Consider the following 22,135-nt stretch of genomic DNA (forward strand, 5'->3'; position numbering starts at 1 on the left):
TATAGTGATTCAACGCAAAATCGCAAAACGAAAACAGTAGTCCTTCAGGGACAAAGCTCCTTTGGACTAATAAATAGTAAAAATAAACTTTAAATTTATTTTCAATTAAATGCAAATTTAAAATTTTGTTACAATGAAAAACATTTAATATTAATTAAACCATTTTTATTCATATTCGAGAAAATGTTTGCCCACTTCTAGCTGTTTTGGGTGACCAGCTATGGCGGATTCTGCAGCCTTGGTATTAGATTTTCAATCGGGCAAGCTTTTCACGTGACCAATGACCGGTCGCCAAAAGAAGAGAAAATTTATGAATCTTTACTAAAGTATTCGTCCTGGCATTTAATGGAGTTGACTGGAATCTCTAGTCTTACGGCATATTTTCTACACCCACGCACAAAATTGTTGGCGCGCTTTGCTCGTATTTACTTTTTATAAAGGGCAGTAATTGTTCCACGCATATTAGTTGCAAATAGAAGGCTGAGGCCTAACCTAATCATCAATATGAAAGAAGAGTTATCGAAATTAAAACAAGTTTTGTTTGATCAAATCTTATTAGAACTGAATATCGCAAATTTGATTAAGCACGAATTATGACAATTACTGTGGCTGTTATTCACTTATAATCACTTATATTAGTTCTTTGTTTATTTTTTATCTTACGTAACATTATGCGTTTTAGTTCGTACGCGAAAAGACTTTTACATTTGAAATATGAAAAATTTCAGTTGTTAATTCATTTTTCTAAATTATTAGTAATTTTTTTTTTTTTTTTTAGCTTACGGGAAAACAGCACATTTTACATACCTGCTTTCTGAAATGATGTTCTTTATTTTCCAAACGCTAAAATTACTTTTTGTTGTTGTTGTTTTTACTAATCTCACTTGTCTGGTGTAATCAAAACAAGCCCGCGAGTAATTATCGTGCCAAGGAATGCAAGACTGCGTCTGTCATTGGCGAGAACCTTGAGCACCGTAAAGGTGACAGTCTGACTTTATGCTCTGTTCCACTCCTGTTTTGAGGTAAGCACCTGGGGGAGGGGTCCAAGGGTCTTGCACCTCTCTTCCCCGACCATCAACCTCTCAAGAGGACTTTCGGCTCGCCGTCTATTTTGAGTGCTCCCATGCTGTACAGACACTGTACATTTACAAAAATCCATGCTTTCTCCGGGATTCGAACCCGGGTCCTTTGGTATGGAAGTAGTGTCGCTAGCCACTTTCCCGCCTGGGCGGCAAAATTATTTTTAGCTGATAATTTCAAAATTAAAATATCATTTATTACCATGATTAAAAGCGGGTTAAATTGCAATAACTTGCATTTCATATACATTAAAATACATTTTGAATTAAACGCAGTCCTTATGGAGGTGGAGCAGACAGTAGTTGACATCTGCCAGGATAACTGCACACTGAAAGGCTATATGTTAGGTCTCTGACCATCCCTGGTAATGTTAAATATATAAATATAACATTAAGATTCATTTTGTAACATTTCATGTTAAAATAAGTATTTCTTTTTTGATTTATACGCATTAATAACAGTTATATTCTCTTATATGAACTTCATTTGCCACTGGAAATCCTTTTGTAACTCGTATTTGCTCAGATATTTATCCAGCATCTACAGTTTAGACGTACCGAATGACAAATTGAACATCTCTAATTTCCATCTATTATGATTGTACCTGTAATATCTAGTAATAATTTTAGATTTTGAACTTTCAAAAAACAAGTTCGAAAACAAGTTTGAAATGAAATAATATAAAGCTAATACTTACCATATAATGAAGACGAAAGAAAATTCTTTTGATTAAAAGTGTTTGTGAAGTTGCACTGGTGCTTTTACTTCCCGCTCATGTGATCTTGCTGGACATTAAAATACAAAATATTCAGGATTATCCGGATAAAGATCCTTCTGTACCACGCAACGGCTTTTCTGCACTGTCCATTTCTAATAAAAAATTGATGTGGACATCACATGGTTTCCTTTTACGGCCTATTTCATTACACATATTTTTTTTCTGCCCTTCATATAAACTTATTGTTTATAATTATTCTAAATTTATTAACCTATTCCTCAAGGCAGGTTGTGAATGACATAAAAATTGCAAATTTTGAAATAAAATATCCTGGTCAAATTAAATTAATTAAAATAAAACTGTTTTTAATTTTTTTATATACTGAAGTCAAATTTTTTATAAGTTTTTTTTTTTTTTTTCTTTTTTTTCTTTTTTTTTTTTTTTTTTTTCATAACGAGTATCAGTCTTTCACAATATAAGTATAGGAACCGGTAGACAGTATTAAAAGTTAGATTTCGCTATTTGTCGAAATTTTTTTTTTAATTTAACATTGCCAAAACATGAATATTTTTGCCATTTAAAACACTTCTGTAATTAGAAGAAAATGACGACGACCAATGACTACGAAAATAAAGACCGAATACTGATTTTTAAGCCAGGTAAAGGTGGTGGTTATAAAAATATATTTGGTGCTGCCGATAGCAATTAAAAAAAAAGGAGACGCACAGCTAGATGTTATAGCAGTCTCACATACAAACTTTCAACGTTCTACGGCTAATCGTTTTTTAGTTACGCGAGATACATACATACATACCTTTTGAATCCATTTTAACTCCGTTTTACAATCCGTTTTGGAAAAAGAAAAAAAAAAAAAAGAGTCCTTTATTCTGTTCGTACATACGTGTCTTAACATGCATATGTGATACAAAGTGAAATTAAAATTTCTCACGCGTATTCATTATTATTAGTTGCTAAATGTCACAAAAATACAGTGGCCCCTCTCTCTAAGACGACCAGATAACTTTGGTCTACCACGGGGCGGTTTGTATTATTAAAGAAATGGTCGTACTGGAATTTATTTAGAAATACTGCTAACTTTCAGGATGGTTGTTAAAAAAGAATTCGCTTACTTATTTTAAACCTAACTCTGGGAGGGGGGTTGATACAACACGTTAGAAAGAAGAGTTGAAAGGGAAGCAAACCAACCCTGAGCTTTAAAATCATGAAATTATCTCGATTCAAATTTAGCTTTAGTCATTTTAGTGAAATTTCTGAGCATTTCGAGGAAGTCAAACTCAAGCCTTTGATCTGTCAAGGAGTTATGTTATTCTGCTTCGAAAGTATTTTGGCGCTTTATTTATTAAACTACTAAAAATAGGATATTGATTTTAAAGCTATAGAGGCATAATTAAATATGGAGAATTTTTAAAGACAACTAAATTTTAAAATGAAAGTTTTCGTTATTTGATCTACCTATTTTATGTACTTAATTTTGGCTTAGTGATCTTTAATTTGTCGCTGGAAACGTAAACAATTCCCGTGAATACATGCTGAATTTGCTAATACGCAATCCAACGCAATATGATAGTGATAGGGTTCTTGCATAAGATATCCCGACAAAACTGTACTGTCATTATCTCGATCTTTATTCAGTATGGAATTCGTAGTGTCAAATATTTTGATATCTTGCAATACTCATACTCGCACAGTTTTTAATCTAAATGCATAATCGAGATAATATGATTAATATTATCTGTTTAGATGACACATTTCGATTAGAGAAATGTTGCGGTTTCGAGGGCATTGGGCTTACTTCGGGTTTGATCACCTAATTTTAAGGCCGAGGAAATACTTACCTCTTCAATTTAAAAACTAGTTTATTATATATATAGGTAAGGTTTAGTTTAAGTATTTTATTTTATGAACCGGCTTGAACAATAATTGTTCGCTTATCCTTCCGCATATCAAATGCAAATATTTTTAAACACATTATTGAATGATTTCTTTAATTAATTTTCATTAAGAATATATTCTAGCCAAAACTCACTTTCCATAGCCCTTAAAATTTTCCTTTGTATGTATTTTGTTATGTTTGGTTTTTAATCTTTGATTAAGGTTTTAAAAAGTTGCTGAAAATTGCTTTCTTTTAAAATAATGTAACTTTTTATTAATTTCTTTTTTACACATCTCAATTGATAGCTGTGAATTATAATCAATTTGTTTTTACTGTGACTTTTGATCCCTATATTACCGAAAATATGTAAAAATGAAATGGTAAAAAAAATAGTTCTAGCTTTGGAAAGTGGATTGGGTTTTAAATTATTTATGAAATAAATTCAGAAATAGCTATACTTATTGGTCTAAACATTGTTGATTGTAATATATTTGTTGGTCTAAAAGGTAAAGTTTCGCCGTCTAATCATAGCTCTTATAATGCTTAGAGCGAATTACTTCAGCCGTTTACTTGTTGCTAGAAAATGAATATTTCCTTTAAAGCATAATTAAATTTAACTAACATTTTAATGACAGCACAAAATTTCAAGATTTTGGAACTTTAAATTATGTTATATGCAGTTACACGGAGACGCACTCATATGTAAATTGACATTATACTTAAAACTGCTTTAAAAGTTTTAAGTATAATAATGTATATTTTTTTCTTTAAAGTTCTTCAAAATGTATTAAAATCAATAACGGGTCTTTTTCCCCTCTTTTGGGGAATTTTCTTCCGAAAATGTAGCAAAATAAAAGTATGCGTAGTGACTCGATTAAAACTTCTTCATATTTAGTTTTTTTTTCTTATAGTTCAAAATTTGCAACTAGCACATTTTTCTTATTATCAGTGTTAATTTTCGAATCATTAATAACTATTAATTTCCTTATGAATTGATTATTACAGCTAATTCACCATTAATTTAATGTTATCCACGTTTATATATTTAATGATGTCTTGAATCATGTTACCTATATATACAAGCATCCTCCTATAACACAGTAGATAGATTCTTACAAAATAACGTCTTGTATTAATTTTCGAGTTTAAAAATCAATAGTTAACAGAAGGATGCGTTTCTAAAACTTTTAAAAACAAAATATATTTCTTAATGATTCTCACAGTTACCTCATTTAAATTTAGACTTTTTTGTATATGCCTTTTCTCCTTTTAAAAAATGACTGAAAATTTGTATTTTCCTTTCCAAAGGAATGTTTTAAGAATTTTTTTCTTTTAAAAGTTCTTTGCTTACTTTCAGATTTCAGATACAATTTGAGATTGTAATATAATTTCGCTAATGCTAATAAATTTATTTAATTTTATAAATAAATTTCTCTCTAATGTTTCTAAAAATGGCAGGACTAATTAGGAACAAATACCCAAAAAGTTGTCAAAAAAATTTGATTTATAAAATCAAAAATTGTGTAATGTATACAATCTGCGTGATAAACACTTGGAGCACAAGATACACGTACGTACTGTGTAAATGAAGCATGAACCGATTTTAAAAGAATTTCAATGTAAGAGAATGCGAGTACTCCCATAATTTATTTTATTGCTGTGTGTATAAATAAATAAGTTGTTATTGTGTAGTATAACGCCATGGTATAGTACGTAAATTATTTTCACAAATAAATTTTAAATAAAAATCATGCTATCGAAATATGTACATACATAGAAGTTATAAGAGAGTTCTAAGAGTTATAACAAGGTTTAGGTATAATTTAATAACGTGCTAGAATGAAACCATGTTACCATGCTGCACGAGGGCTTTCACAATTTGCTTATCGTGTAAGAGCGAAACCGTGTTCTAAGAAGGATAAATGCATGTACTTTCACTTACGTGTTATAAAAACTTTGTCACACAAGCATTGATTAAAATTTTTTGCAATATTCGTGTATTCAAGAGTATTTTATTCCTTTTTATATGCTATATATTGTTATGTAATTCTGAATCATCTTTCTTTCAGGCAGCACCGACCCTTCCGTTTCTATGATTCAACATGTTCGGATCCAACGGGCCCTGTTCCCCAACGGACTATGTTCCACAATTCACAAGCATCTTGGAACCCATCTATTTTCCATCCGTGAGGGATAATCCTCCACCAGTACAACCTCTTTCCTTTGACTCGGACCCCGACTGCCAAAGCTCAGCACCACCTACTCCAGATGTCATTTCTGGAATCATAAGTCTTACTGGTGGACCTTGTCCGTCCGAAATATCGAGCGGGTCTTTTGGAGATTTGACATCGCCAGAAGAATATCATTCCACGTCTTCCCCACCTTCATATCCAGTAGATGTATCTAGGGTCCAGGCTACGAGGTCCAAGCTAATCAAGGAAGGACTGAAGCTGACTATTCAGTCCAGAAGAATGGTGCATGGATTAGACAATATCCGACCAGAATATAAACCACCGCAACGTGAAGAGGTAGGAAAAATTATAGTTCTTTTCTATATAAATATAGTTCTTATCTAATTATATTTCTACGGTACTGAAGGGCCTGGTGGGTGGAAATTAGAATTCTAACCTCTCTTCGGAGTAGGCTTTGGAAAACATACATGGACAAGATAAAAACAACATTTAACACCTAAATTAACAGAAGGCACCATTTGTGCTACAGATGAACCTCTTCTACTTGCGGGCGTTTAATATAACGTAAAAATAAGTTAATTTCAATGTAGGTAACGTAGTCTTAGACTACACACAAAATAGACTACTTTAAGGTGACTCAAGATAATTAAAGGCGCGTATTTTAAACGTCGACTAGCAAGATGCTAAAGCCGGAATAAAATTTTGGCAGAACTGACAATGGTATGTAACTGCAAGGTGAGACTGCTATGAGCTGTGTCTCTGAAACATTCATGTCCTCGGCTTAGTATCCAACAACTTATTTGTATTCAAGTGAGGACTACGGAAAGGAGAAGTTAAAGATTCAAATTATAATAATTGGTGTATTAACGTAAAATCGGTATGCCCCGACTGTTTTTAACTGTTATTTTTCTTTGATTTTTCGCTAAATTGTTTCATTTAGGGAAAGCCATTGTAAATAAGTTATTTTTTTGTCGAAATAAGATATACAGTTTTTATCACGATAACCATTATGATCACACTGGAGTTGTAATGCTTAAAAACTGACTTTCTTCGAAGCTTGAATAACTGAAAAATCTAAAACTATCAGCTGTGCAGCCAGATATGTCTGATTGTATTATTAAAAAGTACAATGGATAAGGCATATCTGAATGAATAATTTTTTTTCATTTATTTATCCATATCTTATTTGTTTTTTTTTTCTGATTTATTTAAAATTCAATAGCTTTTATTAAACGTATGGATATTTTTTCCAATTTAATAAAGATAAATAGGTAGACAAGTTATATGTGGTCATAATTTTATTGTAATTTAACTTTGACATAGAATTGCACAAAGATAAATAGGTAGGCAAGTTATATGTGGTCATAACTTTAATGTAATTTAAACAATTTAGCCTTATATTCCGAAGACTTTTATATTGTCTTCCACTCTGTTTTTACCTTATCCAAATAGATCTGCTTTTATCTTTGCTTTCTACCTGTTCATATTTCTTAAGGTTTAGTCAATTCCACATGTATAATTTAATCAATATAAGATATCCGATTTTATATTACATAAATATATATTACATAATATGACATTTCATTTATTGAAAAGAACAGAGTGGTTAAACTTGAATTACGAAGTGTTCTAAACATTTTATTAAGTTCTAGTGTTTAGTTGTTGAAAATTCGTTATCAGAAAGTTCAAGTTTAAAAGTATTAGCCAAAACTCTTGCAAATTATTTAAACAACATCAGAGTGATACAAGTGTTTACATTTTTTAGAACACGCTTTTTTTACTAATGAATACCCGTTTTCAAGAGTGCCTGTTATGATAAATACCTTTTGTCTTGAATAAAAGTGCATAAACTTTTTATTAAAGCTGTAACTTAAAGAGTGATTATCGTACCGTAGTAAAAATACAACTTTGTACGATCGCTTTATAATAGTGTTCCATAAAATTAGAATGCGGATTAATTTTTCTTTTTGAAAACTTTTTAAATGTTAAAAAATTGCAATCCGAAAACTTGAATTCATTCTGACATCTCGAAAAATTTACCACTAACTTAAAAATAAAGAAAATATATTTTGAAAAATTTTTAAATATAAATATAGTTTTAAAAATAAATTCCTATATGATCTTGGTATGCAGGTTTCAATTTAACACCTGAGATAATTTTAATGTAGACAGTTTTAGTACAGTAATCTAGACAGTTTTAGTCTAGTAGGCGTACTAGTTTAAGAATTTTTTCTCCGGACGTTAGATACAGAATGACAAATTTTACATTTAAAATGAGCTGTTCAAAATGGCCAGGGCGTAAAATTCGCAAAGTGAAAACAATAAATGCATGAAAAATATTTCTTGTAGGTATTTCAGTAAACATCTATTTCTTCCTATCACAAAACTATTCATAATTTAAGTATAAATTGAATTCATATTTCTTTTAAGGTAATTTTTAAATTCTCAAGTATAATTCCTCTTATTTCTTTTGTCTTAAGAACTAGATAAGAAATCGTAATTTTTGTTTTTGTTAATTTCATTGAAATAATTGTTTTTGTGTGGAACAATAGTCGCTTAATGTGATCGCGGTTAATATTATCATTCGGATACTGTTATCGAATCGTCGGATTTCCTTCCGTTTGTATGCGAAAACATGGAAAATATATCGGTTATTGTTATCAGCAATGCGGTTAAAGTTATCGAATATTTTATAAAATGATGTAATGTCGCCAAATAAGATGAAAATAGATTGGAAAAATTGCCAACAATTAGAAAAATGTCGCCATGTGTGGGATTATGTAGCCAAACAGCTTATTTTCGATTTTAGTCAGCCATTTAAAATTAAGCAAAAAAGCAGCCTCAGTTTTTCTTAGATTTTGAATAACTATCGATTTTAAAGACGATCATATACAGGTTCCACTTCTTCAGGAGAAAAAAAAATTCTGCAGAATTCTTTCCTTACTCTTTTAAAAAAATTCCTTGAAAACATCTGCGCCAAATTTGGTTAAATATTTTGCTTAATTTTAAACTTTGCATTTTCTCTTCCAGTAAATAAGGAATGCCCTCCGACTATTAAGACTGGGGATATAATATCGGTCAAATAATTCGAGAAATATTATGAACAGTTCATAAATAAACTATTGTCTTAGAGATGCTATGAACAAATAAACATAACAACATTTTGCATTTTCCTGGTTAAGATTCTGTGAAAATTCTTATTGTATGTTTCTTTCTGTATTTATATTAAATCAGTTAAATTCTACTGCTGATTTAAAAGATATTTTTTCTTTATTTCTTGATGTTATTATTCGGTTAATACTATCAAAGTAACCGTGGACAAACGGGATTATATTAAGCGGCGCCTTCTGTCATGCATTAGGGCAGTTGGAGATTGTTAACGATCTAATTCGATTTTAATGATCTAACTTTCATTTTCTATAGTAATCCCTTTTTTATGGCAAAGGTTTGAATACCAGCGTGAAACAAGGACAGCAGATATTCACTATACAAGTGTGACTATGTCGGAGTCGTATCTGACTATCGCAACATGTAGTGTGTGCGGCAGCTGGACGACCTTGATCTTATCTGCACAACACAAGCACGTATCTGTGAGGAGTGTTTATGTTTTGGTTCATTTTTCGCATTACCGCCTGACTGTTAGTCGGTTATATGCACCCTGCAATGATAATAATAGCGTTGATAATAATAAAAGAGAAGGAAAAAAGATATTTCACAATACGGTCATTATGGTGAGAAAATAGAAGAAAAAAAGAGTGGCGAAAAGAGAATGTTTAGAAAAGGAAGGTTGTGAAAACTTGGTCTGATGCGAATTGACTTTTTTTTAACCTTTGTCTTTCCACACCGATTTTAAATAATATTTACTTTTATGCTACATGAAAACTAATCCTGAGAGGATAGCAAAATACTTTGGTGCTTCAAAACTTGATATGATAACAAAAGAAGTACAGCATGTTATTTAAGCATCATTTTCAAAAAGCATTTATTAAACGCGTTTGAAATACTGCCTTAGCGATGAGTTTCATTTCGAAGTTTCTTTTGTTTTTTGAATTAGTAAAAATCGAGTCTTTGTGCGATCACTTCAGGCACAATATTCGTTAAAACAGCTTGGAAAAGAATTTTTTCATAAACCTTTTAAAGAAGTTTTGTAACAAAAAAAAAAAAAGCAAAAAATTTGAAAAGGAAATAAAATTGTCTAACTCAGCGCTTCTCAAATTTTTTTCAATCAGGAGCCCTTATCGAGATTTTTTCCGTGACCCCCAAATATTAAATATAGAATAAAAATGTAAAAAAAATTAATAAAAAAATCTGAAATGTTTCAGATTTTAAATTACGTCCAAAGGGGCGTTTTTTAACATTTTGTGTGTTACCTTTCTTTATTAAATATCATGTTCCTCGCACTTAAACCATAAGATCCAGTGCAACAGCAATATCGCAAAATAGTTTTAAAACGAGCATATCTTTAGAATTTCCGATACAGAGACTCACGCGCTGGAGATAAAAATGTTTTTTCTGCGCAACGTTGCCATTGCTCGCTTTGAAATCCTTGAGTTTGTTAATCAAAAATTCGTCAAAGTTTTAAAAAATAGGAAATCGATCATAAAACAAATTTCAAACTTCAAATTTGGTCTTCCACATGCTCATATTCGTTGGAGGATTACGTTATTCAAAATTCGATGACTCTATGTACCGTTATTTTATGACAATGTGAGAAATATACATACATTTACGCAGATTTTCATTATTTAATTTCTTCAAATATAATGCAGGACTCTAACATTTTATGGCAACAGTTTGAAAAGTGAACCGACATTTATCCGTCCGACGCAAAATGCCAAAACGAAACTATAGTCTTCGGGATTCAAATCCCTTTGGACTAAAATAATTATTTTTTCATAAGTTATTTCTTTGGTAAACAATATACATATGAAAAGTAGTTTGGGGATTAGTTTCAAAAATACAAAAATAGCTGAAAGAAAATTTTAATCAGACGGAGGTGCCTTTTAGTCCAAAGAGGCTTTGTCCATGAAGGACTATCCGTTTCGTTTTGCGATTTTGCCTCGAATCGCTTATAAACGGTGTATCACTTTTCGAATTGTTGCCACCCAATGTTAGAGTCTTGCATTATATTTGAAGAAATTAAATAATGAGGAATCCGTCTAAATGTATATGTTTTTCTTGCATTGTGATAAAACAACTGCACCTAGAGCCATCCAATTTTGAATGACGTAATCCTACTGCAAATATGGGCATTTGAAAGCCCAAATTTGAAATTTGGAATCTGTTTTATTATCGATTTTATATTTTGTAAAACTTTAACGAATTTTTAATTAACAAACTCAACGATTTGAAAGCAATGGCAACACTCTACGGGGAAGGGAGAAACCTTTAATCTCCTGCGCGCGGAACTGTGGACCGGAAATTCTGAAGATAGGCTCATTTTAAAATTATTTTGCGACATAGCTATTGAACTGAATTTTATGGTTTAAGTGCAAAGAACATGATATTTAATAAATAAAGGTAACACACAAAACGTTAAACAAATTAAATGTCGGTAACAATATTTGAAATTGTTGAACGTAAAGCCTCTTCACAGCTTTTCAGTGTTGAATGATATTTGGATTTAATAAACATTAAGGCTTAAAAAGCTGTTTCATGTAAATACGTGTTAGTCAATGACAGAAAAATATTTAAGTCACCAAGCCAGGATAGTCGTTAGTGACTCTGACTGCCGTACCGAAGGTCCCTGGTTCGAATCTTGGAGAAGGCAAGGATGTTTGTAAATGTACAGCGTCTGTGCGGCATGCCTGCAATCTAAATATGCGGCGAGCCGAACGTCCTTTCGAGAGAATGCTGGTAGGGGAAGAGAATTGGGAGACCTTCGGACTTGTTCCCCTAGGATGCTCTCCTAAATACCTTTTCGCCTTTCTCGTGAATCTGATTTCTTTAATTTCACGTATCTGAATTTAATTTTCGCGACCCAACATTTTACTTTGATGCCCCATTTGGATTCTCTACCAATAATTTAGGAAACGCTGGTCTAAACTCTATTTCCCCTAATAAAAAATTTATTACATTATTTACATGTTTATATATACAAAAATTCTTGGGAATTGCTTTCTTTGGGCATAAAAAAATAAAAGAAGTTGTCTACACAGTAAATCGCAGTTTGCGCGTGCTATTGCTATTAGGACTTTGAGCCGCGGTGCCGAAACTGTGTATATGTGTTAAAATAAACACTCGGCCAGGTTTCTGTAAAAAAAAAAAAAAAAAAATGTCATTACGTGTCCGCATCTGATTTTTTTTAGCTTCACGCATAGTTTCAAGACGAAACTCTACCTCTGGTTCTCCGAATCTTGTCATGGATGATATAGGACACAAGAGTAAAAACGTGATGTTACCAGGTCTTTTAAGCCAGTACTTCCTTTTGTAGCATCGCCTTCTATTGAGTCATCCCATAAATAATATTTTTTCAACCTTATTTTATTTTTTTAAATTAAGCAAAAGTTTTTTTTTAATTCTAAAGTATATTCTTCTTCATCCTCTTGCTAGTTCCTCAACAGTTACGCTGAGATTTTATTCCCCTAGGGTTTGCAGTACATTTTCGTCGAGTTCTACAGATCTTCCAAGAAAAGACTTGTCTCAAGGATGTGTTTTCCGGCTCGGGATTTTTCGAATCGCCGCTAACAGTTGCTTACGTTTGTTGCCCGATTCTCAGATACTGCATTAATATCCCTGTTAATAATTATTTGATAGGACTCGGCAAAATATGGCGTATATGCTACTTTGTAACTTTGAAAAAATAACTGTTACAATCGAACTGCGTTGTTCAGAACTTGCATTGCGAATAAGAATAAGGTAAAATTTCTACCCAATTTTATAGCAAATTTATGCAAGTGAATACTGCTCGACTGCGGTCAAGTCGTAAATTACGAAAGGGGAAAAAAGCGAGGACGCTAGAGCAGCGGTTCTCAAACTTTTGACTAACGCGTACTATCTAAGCAAAAATTTAAAAACATTATAGTACCACCACTATATTTTACAATGATTATTTCTCACTTTCTCAATAGAAATATTAAAACAAAATATATTATGTCATTTTCACAACCTATTGGCTATATTAAACATGCACACATAAAAATACGTTAAATTAAAACTTAGTTACTATTTTAATTACCAAAATTTAAATTATAATACTTTAATTCTAAAATTTAGTGTGTAATTTGTGCCAGTTTAAGATAGATCAATTTCTTTATGTCTTGTTTCACTTAACTTTAACCGTTAATTAGGATCCAATTTTAATTTTGTTCTGAATTTCTTTTTCAAATAAAACGTAGAAGAAAATACTTATTTACACAAATAGGTTGTAGAAAAGGCAATAAAAATTTAACAGTTTTATTTAAAACGCCTTTAAATTCTTTTTTTTTTTTCAGCCAAAAGTTACCAAATGTATTGTTATTTTTGAAATCTTCAGTTAGAGTTCGATCACAGGAAATTTTTAGCAATTGTTCTTTTTCTTCACGAGATTTTTGAATTTTATAGTCAATACTTCGTTTTCTTTTGCGTACCACCTATTTTTCTCTTGCGTACCACCGGCTGAGAATCGCTGTGCTAGAGGAATGTGGCAGTCTTTCCTGCGGATTTGTGGGTCCGGTTAAACATCTAATGATTCTGCATTCAGTTTTATAGAGAGGAAATTACAGAAAAATTGTTGCACGGCGAAAAATGCAGTTTTTTACTATAAAAATTTATTATTGAAAAATGAAATAGAAGTAAAATTTATTTTTTTAAAGGGATAAGAGTACAAGCACGCATATTTGTTACGTCAAAGAATTTGTGTTTAAATATTGAGTACAGTTTCGTATTTTCAATATTATATAATTTGAATAAGAAATACATAAGAAGTGTTCTTTACTAAAATGGCTTTCAACCTTTTTTCTGGACCATTTTTGTTGTTGTGACTTATCTCACTTATCTGACAGTAAGATGAGAAGAAGCCCACAAAATTCATCGTGCAAGGAATGCAAGACTGCGCCTGCCCAGGGCAACAGCCTTGAGCGCCATGTAGGTAATAGGGCGACTTTACTAAGCTCTGCCTCCAATTTCGAAGAAGAGCACCCCGAGGACGGGTCTGTGGGTCTTCCACCACGCCCTCTTTTCCTACCACCAACCTCCCGAGAACTTTCTGCTCGTCGCATATTTAGAGTGCTCCCATGTCGCACACACACTATACATTTACAAACATCCATGCCTTCTCCGGGATTCGAACCTGAGCCCTTCGGTACGGCACTCAGCGTTAATAACCACAATTCCGATTGGTCGACAAGAGCCATTGTTAAAATTACAAATATATTGTTCATCAGTATTTTTTAGTTAATTTTATAATGCCATGTAAATATTCAGTTGTTTTCATTCAGGGCTTATGAATAAAAAATAACACAAAGTAGATTGCAAAAAATCCTTAAGGATGAAAATTAATAACACTGAAAAATACTTTGTTGGTTAAATACACACCGGCTGCATATGAAATTTTTGGTTAAATACGCACATACCTAAAATTGAAATTAATTTCATCTTATGTTACTTTAAACGCCCGCGAGTGGAGGATCAGTAGCACAAGTAGTACCTTCTGCTCATTTAAAGAATTAAAAGAAGAAGGTCATTTTTAACCTTCTTAAGATGTATTTTGGTTTCATATTCGCTTTCGGTCTAGTGTGGTCTGCAGGACACTGGCACAAGCTTCTAGACTTAGCAGTAATTCTACATGCTTATATAGAAATATCAGTGGGAGACTCAGGCTTGATAATATCTTATGGCAGAAATATCAGTAAGAGACAGACTATGTCGTACTGTTGACAAGCATGCATTCAAAAAGCAGAATATTAAAAATGGTAATCATAATTTTATTCTAATAACACTCTTTTGTTAAACTATTACTATTTTCATTATTATCGACTTTTTATAGAAATAATATTTAAAGTTTACCTCGTTTTCTAGTATATTTTTCCCTCTCATCTGCAAAATGTTTTATCTGTGCGTCATCATGATATAGTGTTTTACAGATGTTAGTGATATTAATTCATTCAAATGATTATCATAGTTTTCTAATATTGTTAATATGTAATTAATTAATAGTATCAAACTATAGGGCTTCATTTCTAAAACTAGAAGCGCCAGAACCCTGTGAGATGTCGTCAGGAATTGCGAATAAATGATATAGTAATAAATAAAGCAATACATAATTAATATTTAAATTTAAACGAAACCTAAAATTATAAGTAACATTTTTTAATTAATTTAAATTATTGCGACATAAAAATGAAATAAAATGAAAAAGGAAATGAATGATACTGAATTAATGATAAAATAGCATGACACACCGAAATTTAAAAAAAAAAAAAAAAAAAAAAGGTTTCGAATAGTATTCTTCGTGGTTAGATAAAATTCCCTATTTACTTTGTATTGTAATTCATTTAAAACCTTCTTGACCGAATGGATAACGTCTATAGATATTCCTCTTCCATTCTACGATAACATTTTGAAGTGGGAGATTAGTTTCTGAGGTGCTGAAACATTTTTACTTTTTTTGTTCTTCCGAGAGGAAAAGGAATGGGAATTTAAGAATAATATGAGCGAGATATGATGGTATAATTTCAGATATGTCATTGTTACTAAATGCTAAAAGAAATATTGTATTAGTAACAGAATTTTCTGCTTATACTGAGATTTAGTTATACGGCAAAGACCGCAGCTGATCTTGGGGCTCCGGCGCGCTCCATTTTGAATTACAATTTTACTCAAAAAACAGAATTATCCGACCCAAGATTTAAGGGGTGGGGTTCCGGGCGAACTTAAGCTTTGTCAAACTATTACGAGCCATGTCACACGTGTTATTTTCCACTTCGAATGATTTTTTATTGAATGCAGGGGATAGTTTTAACCCCTTTACCACAGAAACTTAAGTATTTCTGAAATTAAGACACAATAACACGCCGAATAAATACTAATTCAGAAGTCAAACAACAAAAATCAGCGTTAATTTACAAAATTTTCACAGGACTAGTTTCGATGGTTTTACCGAACCATCATCTTCAGCTGCAAAACCGCAAATAAACAAGATAGGAAATAATGTTTAGATAAGATAAGAAAGCCTGGACAAGAATAAGCAAGTGGCGCCATCTGTTGGCGAAACCAGAACAAAAACATAATTTCTCTAAAAGCCGTGTGTTTCTCTAAAAACACAGAAGTCTTCTGTTGCTCAACATTGTTGGTCCGAAAATCACACTTTCAATTTTTCTGCTGCCAAAATTATTCAAAAAACATCTTCCATTGGAGAACTGGATTTTCTAGAGGCATTTCACATTCATAAAAATCTTTCTGTTCTAGTTAACGATCCTAATTCCAATCCAAATTTGCCTTCGGCTTTTAGAGAAATTATGTTTTAGTTCTGGTTTCGCCAACAGATGGCGCCACTTGCTTATTCTTGTCCAGGCTTTCTTATCTTATCTAAACATTATTTCCTATCTTGTTCATTTGCGGTTTTGCAGCTGAAGATGATGGTTCGGTAAAACCATCGAAACTAGTCCTGTGAAAATTTTGTAAATTAACGCTGATTTTTGCTGTTTGACTTCTGAATTAGTATTTCTGAAATGATTACTTGTAACTTTAAATCCAAAAATAGAAATGAAGAAACAATTATTCAGGGACTAATACTTTGAGCTTAAGCTCTCAAATGATATTTTCTAGCTTTTTAGGCAATGGAAACCCTACCATTTTATAGTATTGTTAATAAGGTATATGATTTCCTCTTTATGTCTAATACGTAGATGGGTTAAAGAAAAATTGTTTTGACCCAGAAAAATGTTTTTCTTTGAGGACATTAATATAATTCAAATGTAACGTATTTTCTCACGTATTCCACCCCTTTTTAACTTTTCACCCGAAAATCGAGAGGAAAATTTATGCCGGTAATTGAATTTCTGAAAAACGCCTTTACACTAAGAACATAACAAATGAAAAGTAGTCATGGAGATACTACTTGTAACTATCCCAATATTATTTTTTAAAGAAACCTACGTTTCAATGAAAATATATAGTTATAAGGTATTTCTCCCGCTCTCCTAGCGTGTCTTCGTGGTTCTGCACGCTGGGCCGGTATTCCAGAGGTCCGTGGTTCGACTCCCGGCGAAGGCGTGGCTCATTTTTCATCTCTCCAGCTTCCAAAAACTCTTAATATCTCTACATAATAATATTAACATTACAATATGTAACGCATATTAAGCCGATATCTGACGGTAACTGAGCCGGACACGTCGCGCACCGGTGAGTTATCTTGTAAAGCCCAGGGGTACCTCACATGGATGAGTGTTGACCACAATTCCTAAAAGGAGCATCGGAGGAAGGAAAGAGAAAGGATCGAACAAAAGTTTCGAATTTCGAAAGATCAAACACATTAGCATTAGATAAGGCTATATTGAACAAGAACGTAAATAAGAGAAGTAAGGTCAAATCACATGTGTGGGACGTTTCTTAAGTGTGAGAATACCTGTCACGTCCACGTAGCCTAACAAAGAATCTTTTCAAAAAACACGTTCCAAATAATAAATGAAATGGCAAATAAAAGGATGCAATGTTAGTACAAAAATGCAAACACAAATTGAATATACTGAATACAAATAAAAATAATCAAGGGAATAGGAATTAACCAATAAACTAACCTTGGAAGGTAAAAACACTGTGTATAACAGAGAAAGGGGAAAATTATGTGAATGTTTTTAAAATTTTCAGAACTTAGCTCTGTAAAGCTAGAGGGAAATATACGCGAGGAAGTGCGATAATAATACAAATCATAAATAATTTAATGGTTTTTAGCAAATTTTTATAGATCCTATAAAATTCTTTGAAAAGACCGGTATGCGTTTTTTATTATAGGGATTTTATTACAGAAAAGAGAATGGATGTTTGTTGCCTTTATTAGGTAGCTATCTCTTATATTTTGTAATTTTATACTGACTTAAAAATAAGGCACAATCAGTTTTAGGCTGGAACTGTAAAACTGTTTGCTAAGAGATTAACTGAAGCCTTCTTTAATATTTTCTTGATACTAGCTTCTGACATATTCTTAATACTTGCTTCTGATAGGACACCACATTTAAAATTATTGCTAATGTAAAACGAAGTTTCGCATAAAATTCAATTTGCTATGCCATGTTACATTTATTATTTACTGTATATGTTACTAAAAGCTCTAATGATAATGAATACAATAACAGCTTTTTTAAAAGAAAACTATTGTAAGAAGATTAAGATAACCGAATTATGCAAACTATATTTCTGATGATGTATACATTTTTCACAAAATGTTTCTCATTTCCACTCTTGTTTGTAAAAATAAAGCGATGATGAAACATTAAAGCTTACCACTTAGAATCCAATTTTAACTTTTAATTTATTATCTTTGAAGGAAGAAAAGAAAGGCATGTAAGGAAAGGAGCCATATAAAGCAAATTGAGCAAAGTTATAAATTTTCTACACCGCAAAATGAAATACCGCAAACCACAAAACAGTGCTATAAAACAACTCGTAATACCGCAAAACATGTTATAAACAAACCGCATAAGAGTACTATAAACAAGTATGAAACTATTACGTTATCCCTTTATCTGAAAGGCCAACGATCCCTTACTATTTTTTAAAATTATTTTATAATTTATTCAAAGTGGATATGCCAATCGTATTAAAATTTATAATACATTATGGATTAATTATTTTTATGTTTCAGACCGTCTTCTCAAGGAGTAATAATCTGAAACATTACAACCTAAGTAATTCGTTTCGTTCGTTTCGTCACGTTTCGTTCTTCTAAGCATTTAAAGATAAAAATAATATACACAATAAAATGAAAGGGAAATTGAAAAAGAACACTGAGAAATATGCACATTATTTACATCCAGTACTCAAAATATGACTCTATTATCCTGACGTGATATATATGGATAAGAATGCATAATTCTTTAGAGCAAACCCAATTTCTATTCCTCTTATTTCACAAAAGTGTGAAAGTTTTTAATATGATATTAATAATCTAATGTTCTAGGCTAGCGAAATATCTTCCCTTAGTTTTATTTGCTTTTAAAATATTTAACAATTTTTGTCAGTAACTTCACGAACTTTTTCATGAGACTCCGTTTTATGTGAAGTAATAATAAAAGAATTTTCGCTTTGTTGAAAAGAGCTTTGACGTACAGTGTGTTTGCTGCCTATTTGAAGAGGTTTTCTTGGTGGCCGGCCGTTTTTACGCTTAATGTTCCTTTTTTTTCTACTTCTGAATCATCTATGAAGATGATGCACGAGAACTAATACAATCATTTTGTTCACAAAAAAAAAAAAAGTGTATAATATTTTAAGGTCTCCACAACATTATTTTCACGTCCATTATGTCGAAAACTATTGATACGTTTTCTGAGTTTTTTCTTTATAGCTTGCGTTGTGTCTGAAAAACACATGTAGAGATCCTAAATTTTCTTTTTTTCTTCTTCTTTCTATTTCTTCTTCTTTTTATTTCTGTTTTTTGGAGGTAAGGGGAAGGCATAAAATAACCAATGAGTGTGTGATGAAAGATCGTATTTAGGGAACAATGATATATAATGCGTAATTTTAAAGCAGTTTTTTAATTTAATTTTTAGAGTAATGTTTAATTTTTAACTCATAGGCCTTCGGGTTTAGCGCTTAGGTGAATGCAAAATGAAAAGAAATTTGAAAATTGGTATGTTAGTCAAATTTCACTTTAATCAAAATGTTTAGTGAACTGGTTTCCATTTTTCTTTCTTAGTAGTTTCCTTTTTTCATAGTAGACAACACTACTATACATGCTTGCTGGGCTCGAATTTCACTAACAAGCTGTAAGTTTGACTTAGTTGGTGTAAAGTAGCATTGTCTGTACATTATGGTGGAAATTTTACGTACATTCTCAGTATTTTTTTTTTATTTTTTTTTTTAAGTTTATTAGGTATTTTTTCCCTCCTTAGAGTATGCCTTCGTGGTGTAACCGAATAACATGTTCGGCTGGAAATCGGGAGGTCTGGTGTTCGAATTCCGGTGAAGACACTGCAAATTTATCATGCCTCCTACTCCAGAAAACTAAATGACTCTACAAGTGGCGCCTGAACTAAAAGTTGGTGACGATAATTTGTCACCACTAGGATTTGGCGTTTACTTCCTCTCATTCCCAGTCACCTTTTAAAAGGGGGAGTATGTAAGGCATTTTCTCCCTCTTTACCGTATACCTTCCTCGTTTAGTTGGATAACACGTCCAACTAATTGTCGGGAGCTCTGGTGTTGAAATCTCGGCTAGGGCATTGCACATTTTTCTTGTCTTCTGCTTCATGACTCTACAAGTTTGTATTTAATGCATAAAAGTTTATTTTAGTACTTTAGAGAAACAAACATTGAAATTTAGAACTGGATGTAAGGTTTAATTTTTATTATTCCATTATCTTTCCATTTCTGTCTTTACTGTGACTTCTACTTTGTCAGCTCCTACCAGGATGCAAATTAAATAACGTATATAAGAGCAGAGTTCTTGAAATTATTAGATAGCTTTTGGCAGCCACTGCTGGTTTCTTACTTTTTTTGTCCAGCTCTTAAGAGTTATTTAAATTGGCTTTATCCTTTTGATAGCCGTGTTTGCTCGCGTGTTTAGAGAGCCTGAGCCAGAACTTATAGTAGGATTTTGCCATATAAATTGAAAATTTTGAATATTTAAGTTTCCATTTTGACGTTTGCGTTTTGTGAGATCCCATCGACAGCATTGATTCATTTTATAATACACGAATTGTGTAGCTATCAAGTTGGAGTTACAATAAAAAGGTCTATTTTTATTCTTCTTCTGAGTTCATAATTATATAACTAGTAGTCTGAGACAAGAAAATATGTCTCTTGACTGTCTACACGAACCCAAACGTTAGTTTTGAAAAGACTTCGGTTCCGTATAGAATAACTGAAATGTGTAATATAATCAGGGAGAAGGTATGCAAATACATTTCTAAAACAATGAAAGATTATTTTGTTATCTAAATGTAGTGAAGTAATGTTTCTGTTTATCCACTTAGAAAGATTTTGATATAAAAGTATTTCTGGGGAATTATTTGGCAATAACATATCATTTGAAAGTAAACTATCGTCAGCTGTAATTAAATATCGTCTGTTTTAAAATGGAGCACGTAAACAAGTTTTAGTGGATGATTATGTCTTCGTTCTTTTGGAGAGAAATATTCTTATTCCGCAATTAAAACGTATTCCATAATAGTGCGATCAACATTCCTACATGCAAAATAAGCAATGTTATTTATAGCGAGGAGAAAAATTACGAAACATTGCTTTCATATAGAAAAAAATAATAAACGAATATCTGAAAAAGTTAAGTAGATATTCAGCTGTTCCAAAAGTAAAGTTTTGATATCAAAAGAAAATGCTTTAACAATGTTTTAAAACATTTCTGCGTCTACCGAAACAAAGTACTAAGAAAAAATTTAAATCTTTATGAAGGCAAAGAAGGGCATTATTCGTCGACTTTTGTCTAGAAAAAGATGCAAAACATGTTGTAGAATACTTTAAATTCATTTGGTTCGAGGTAAAAGGAAAGGCGTTGCAACTATTGATGAAGCATGAATTCTGCTATAAAATAAATCGATTTATTATCACAATGAAGAGAAAAGAATCCCAGTATTTTGTTTCATAAAGTTTCTTTGAAGAATTCATGAAACAACGAGTTCCTCTTTTGTAAAAAACTGAATGTCTCAACAGCCCTTTAGTGAGGCCCATGGCTTTCAATGCCCTGACGTCTGCTTTCTTGACCGTGGGCCCCGGGGTTCATGAGTATATACTCTGACCAAGTGTTCAGCTTGTCACAGGACCTCCGGTGTTTAGCCCCCAAGCGTATTTGGTACTCATTTTATCGATCCACTCAAGGATGAAAGGCTGAGTCATCCTTGCTCAGCATGGGGATCGAGCAACCTAGCTCAACCTATGGTGATGCTGCGCGACGCTCTAGCCACTGCGCCACCGGGCCTCAAAGTTCTTTTTTTTTTTTTTTTTAACTCGTCTGAGATTAAAATTAAAGACGTTTGATACCTGCTGTGGGTATCAAATTACTTAGCTTTGTAAATCATCATGAAAATGAGGTGTTATGTTTGATCCGTGGCAATGAATTATCATCACCATAATAGCTAACCATCAAACGAACAGGGGCAG

At 32.1% G+C, this 22,135-nt stretch overlaps 1 protein-coding gene across 3 annotated transcripts in view; it reads left to right on the forward strand.

The window, feature by feature from the left end:
• LOC118196290 (uncharacterized) overlaps nucleotides 1-22,135 on the forward strand; it is a 208,566-nt gene that overhangs the window by 161,230 nt on the left and 25,201 nt on the right. For 2 of the 3 annotated variants that reach the window (XM_035367718.2, XM_035367713.2), the window contains one exon: nucleotides 5,762-6,220. In XM_035367718.2, coding sequence (XP_035223609.1) covers nucleotides 5,795-6,220 — 426 coding nt within the window. In that variant the 5' untranslated portion in view covers nucleotides 5,762-5,794. Of the gene's footprint in view, nucleotides 1-3,558; nucleotides 3,691-5,761; nucleotides 6,221-22,135 lie in introns of those variants that run through there. The other variant, XM_035367726.2, reaches the window with a different exon arrangement.

Source organism: Stegodyphus dumicola, chromosome 12, assembly GCF_044657685.1.
Source record: "Stegodyphus dumicola isolate Sdum_Otavi_A_Nest chromosome 12, ASM4465768v1".
In the NCBI taxonomy this organism is placed as follows: Eukaryota; Metazoa; Arthropoda; class Arachnida; order Araneae; family Eresidae; genus Stegodyphus; species Stegodyphus dumicola.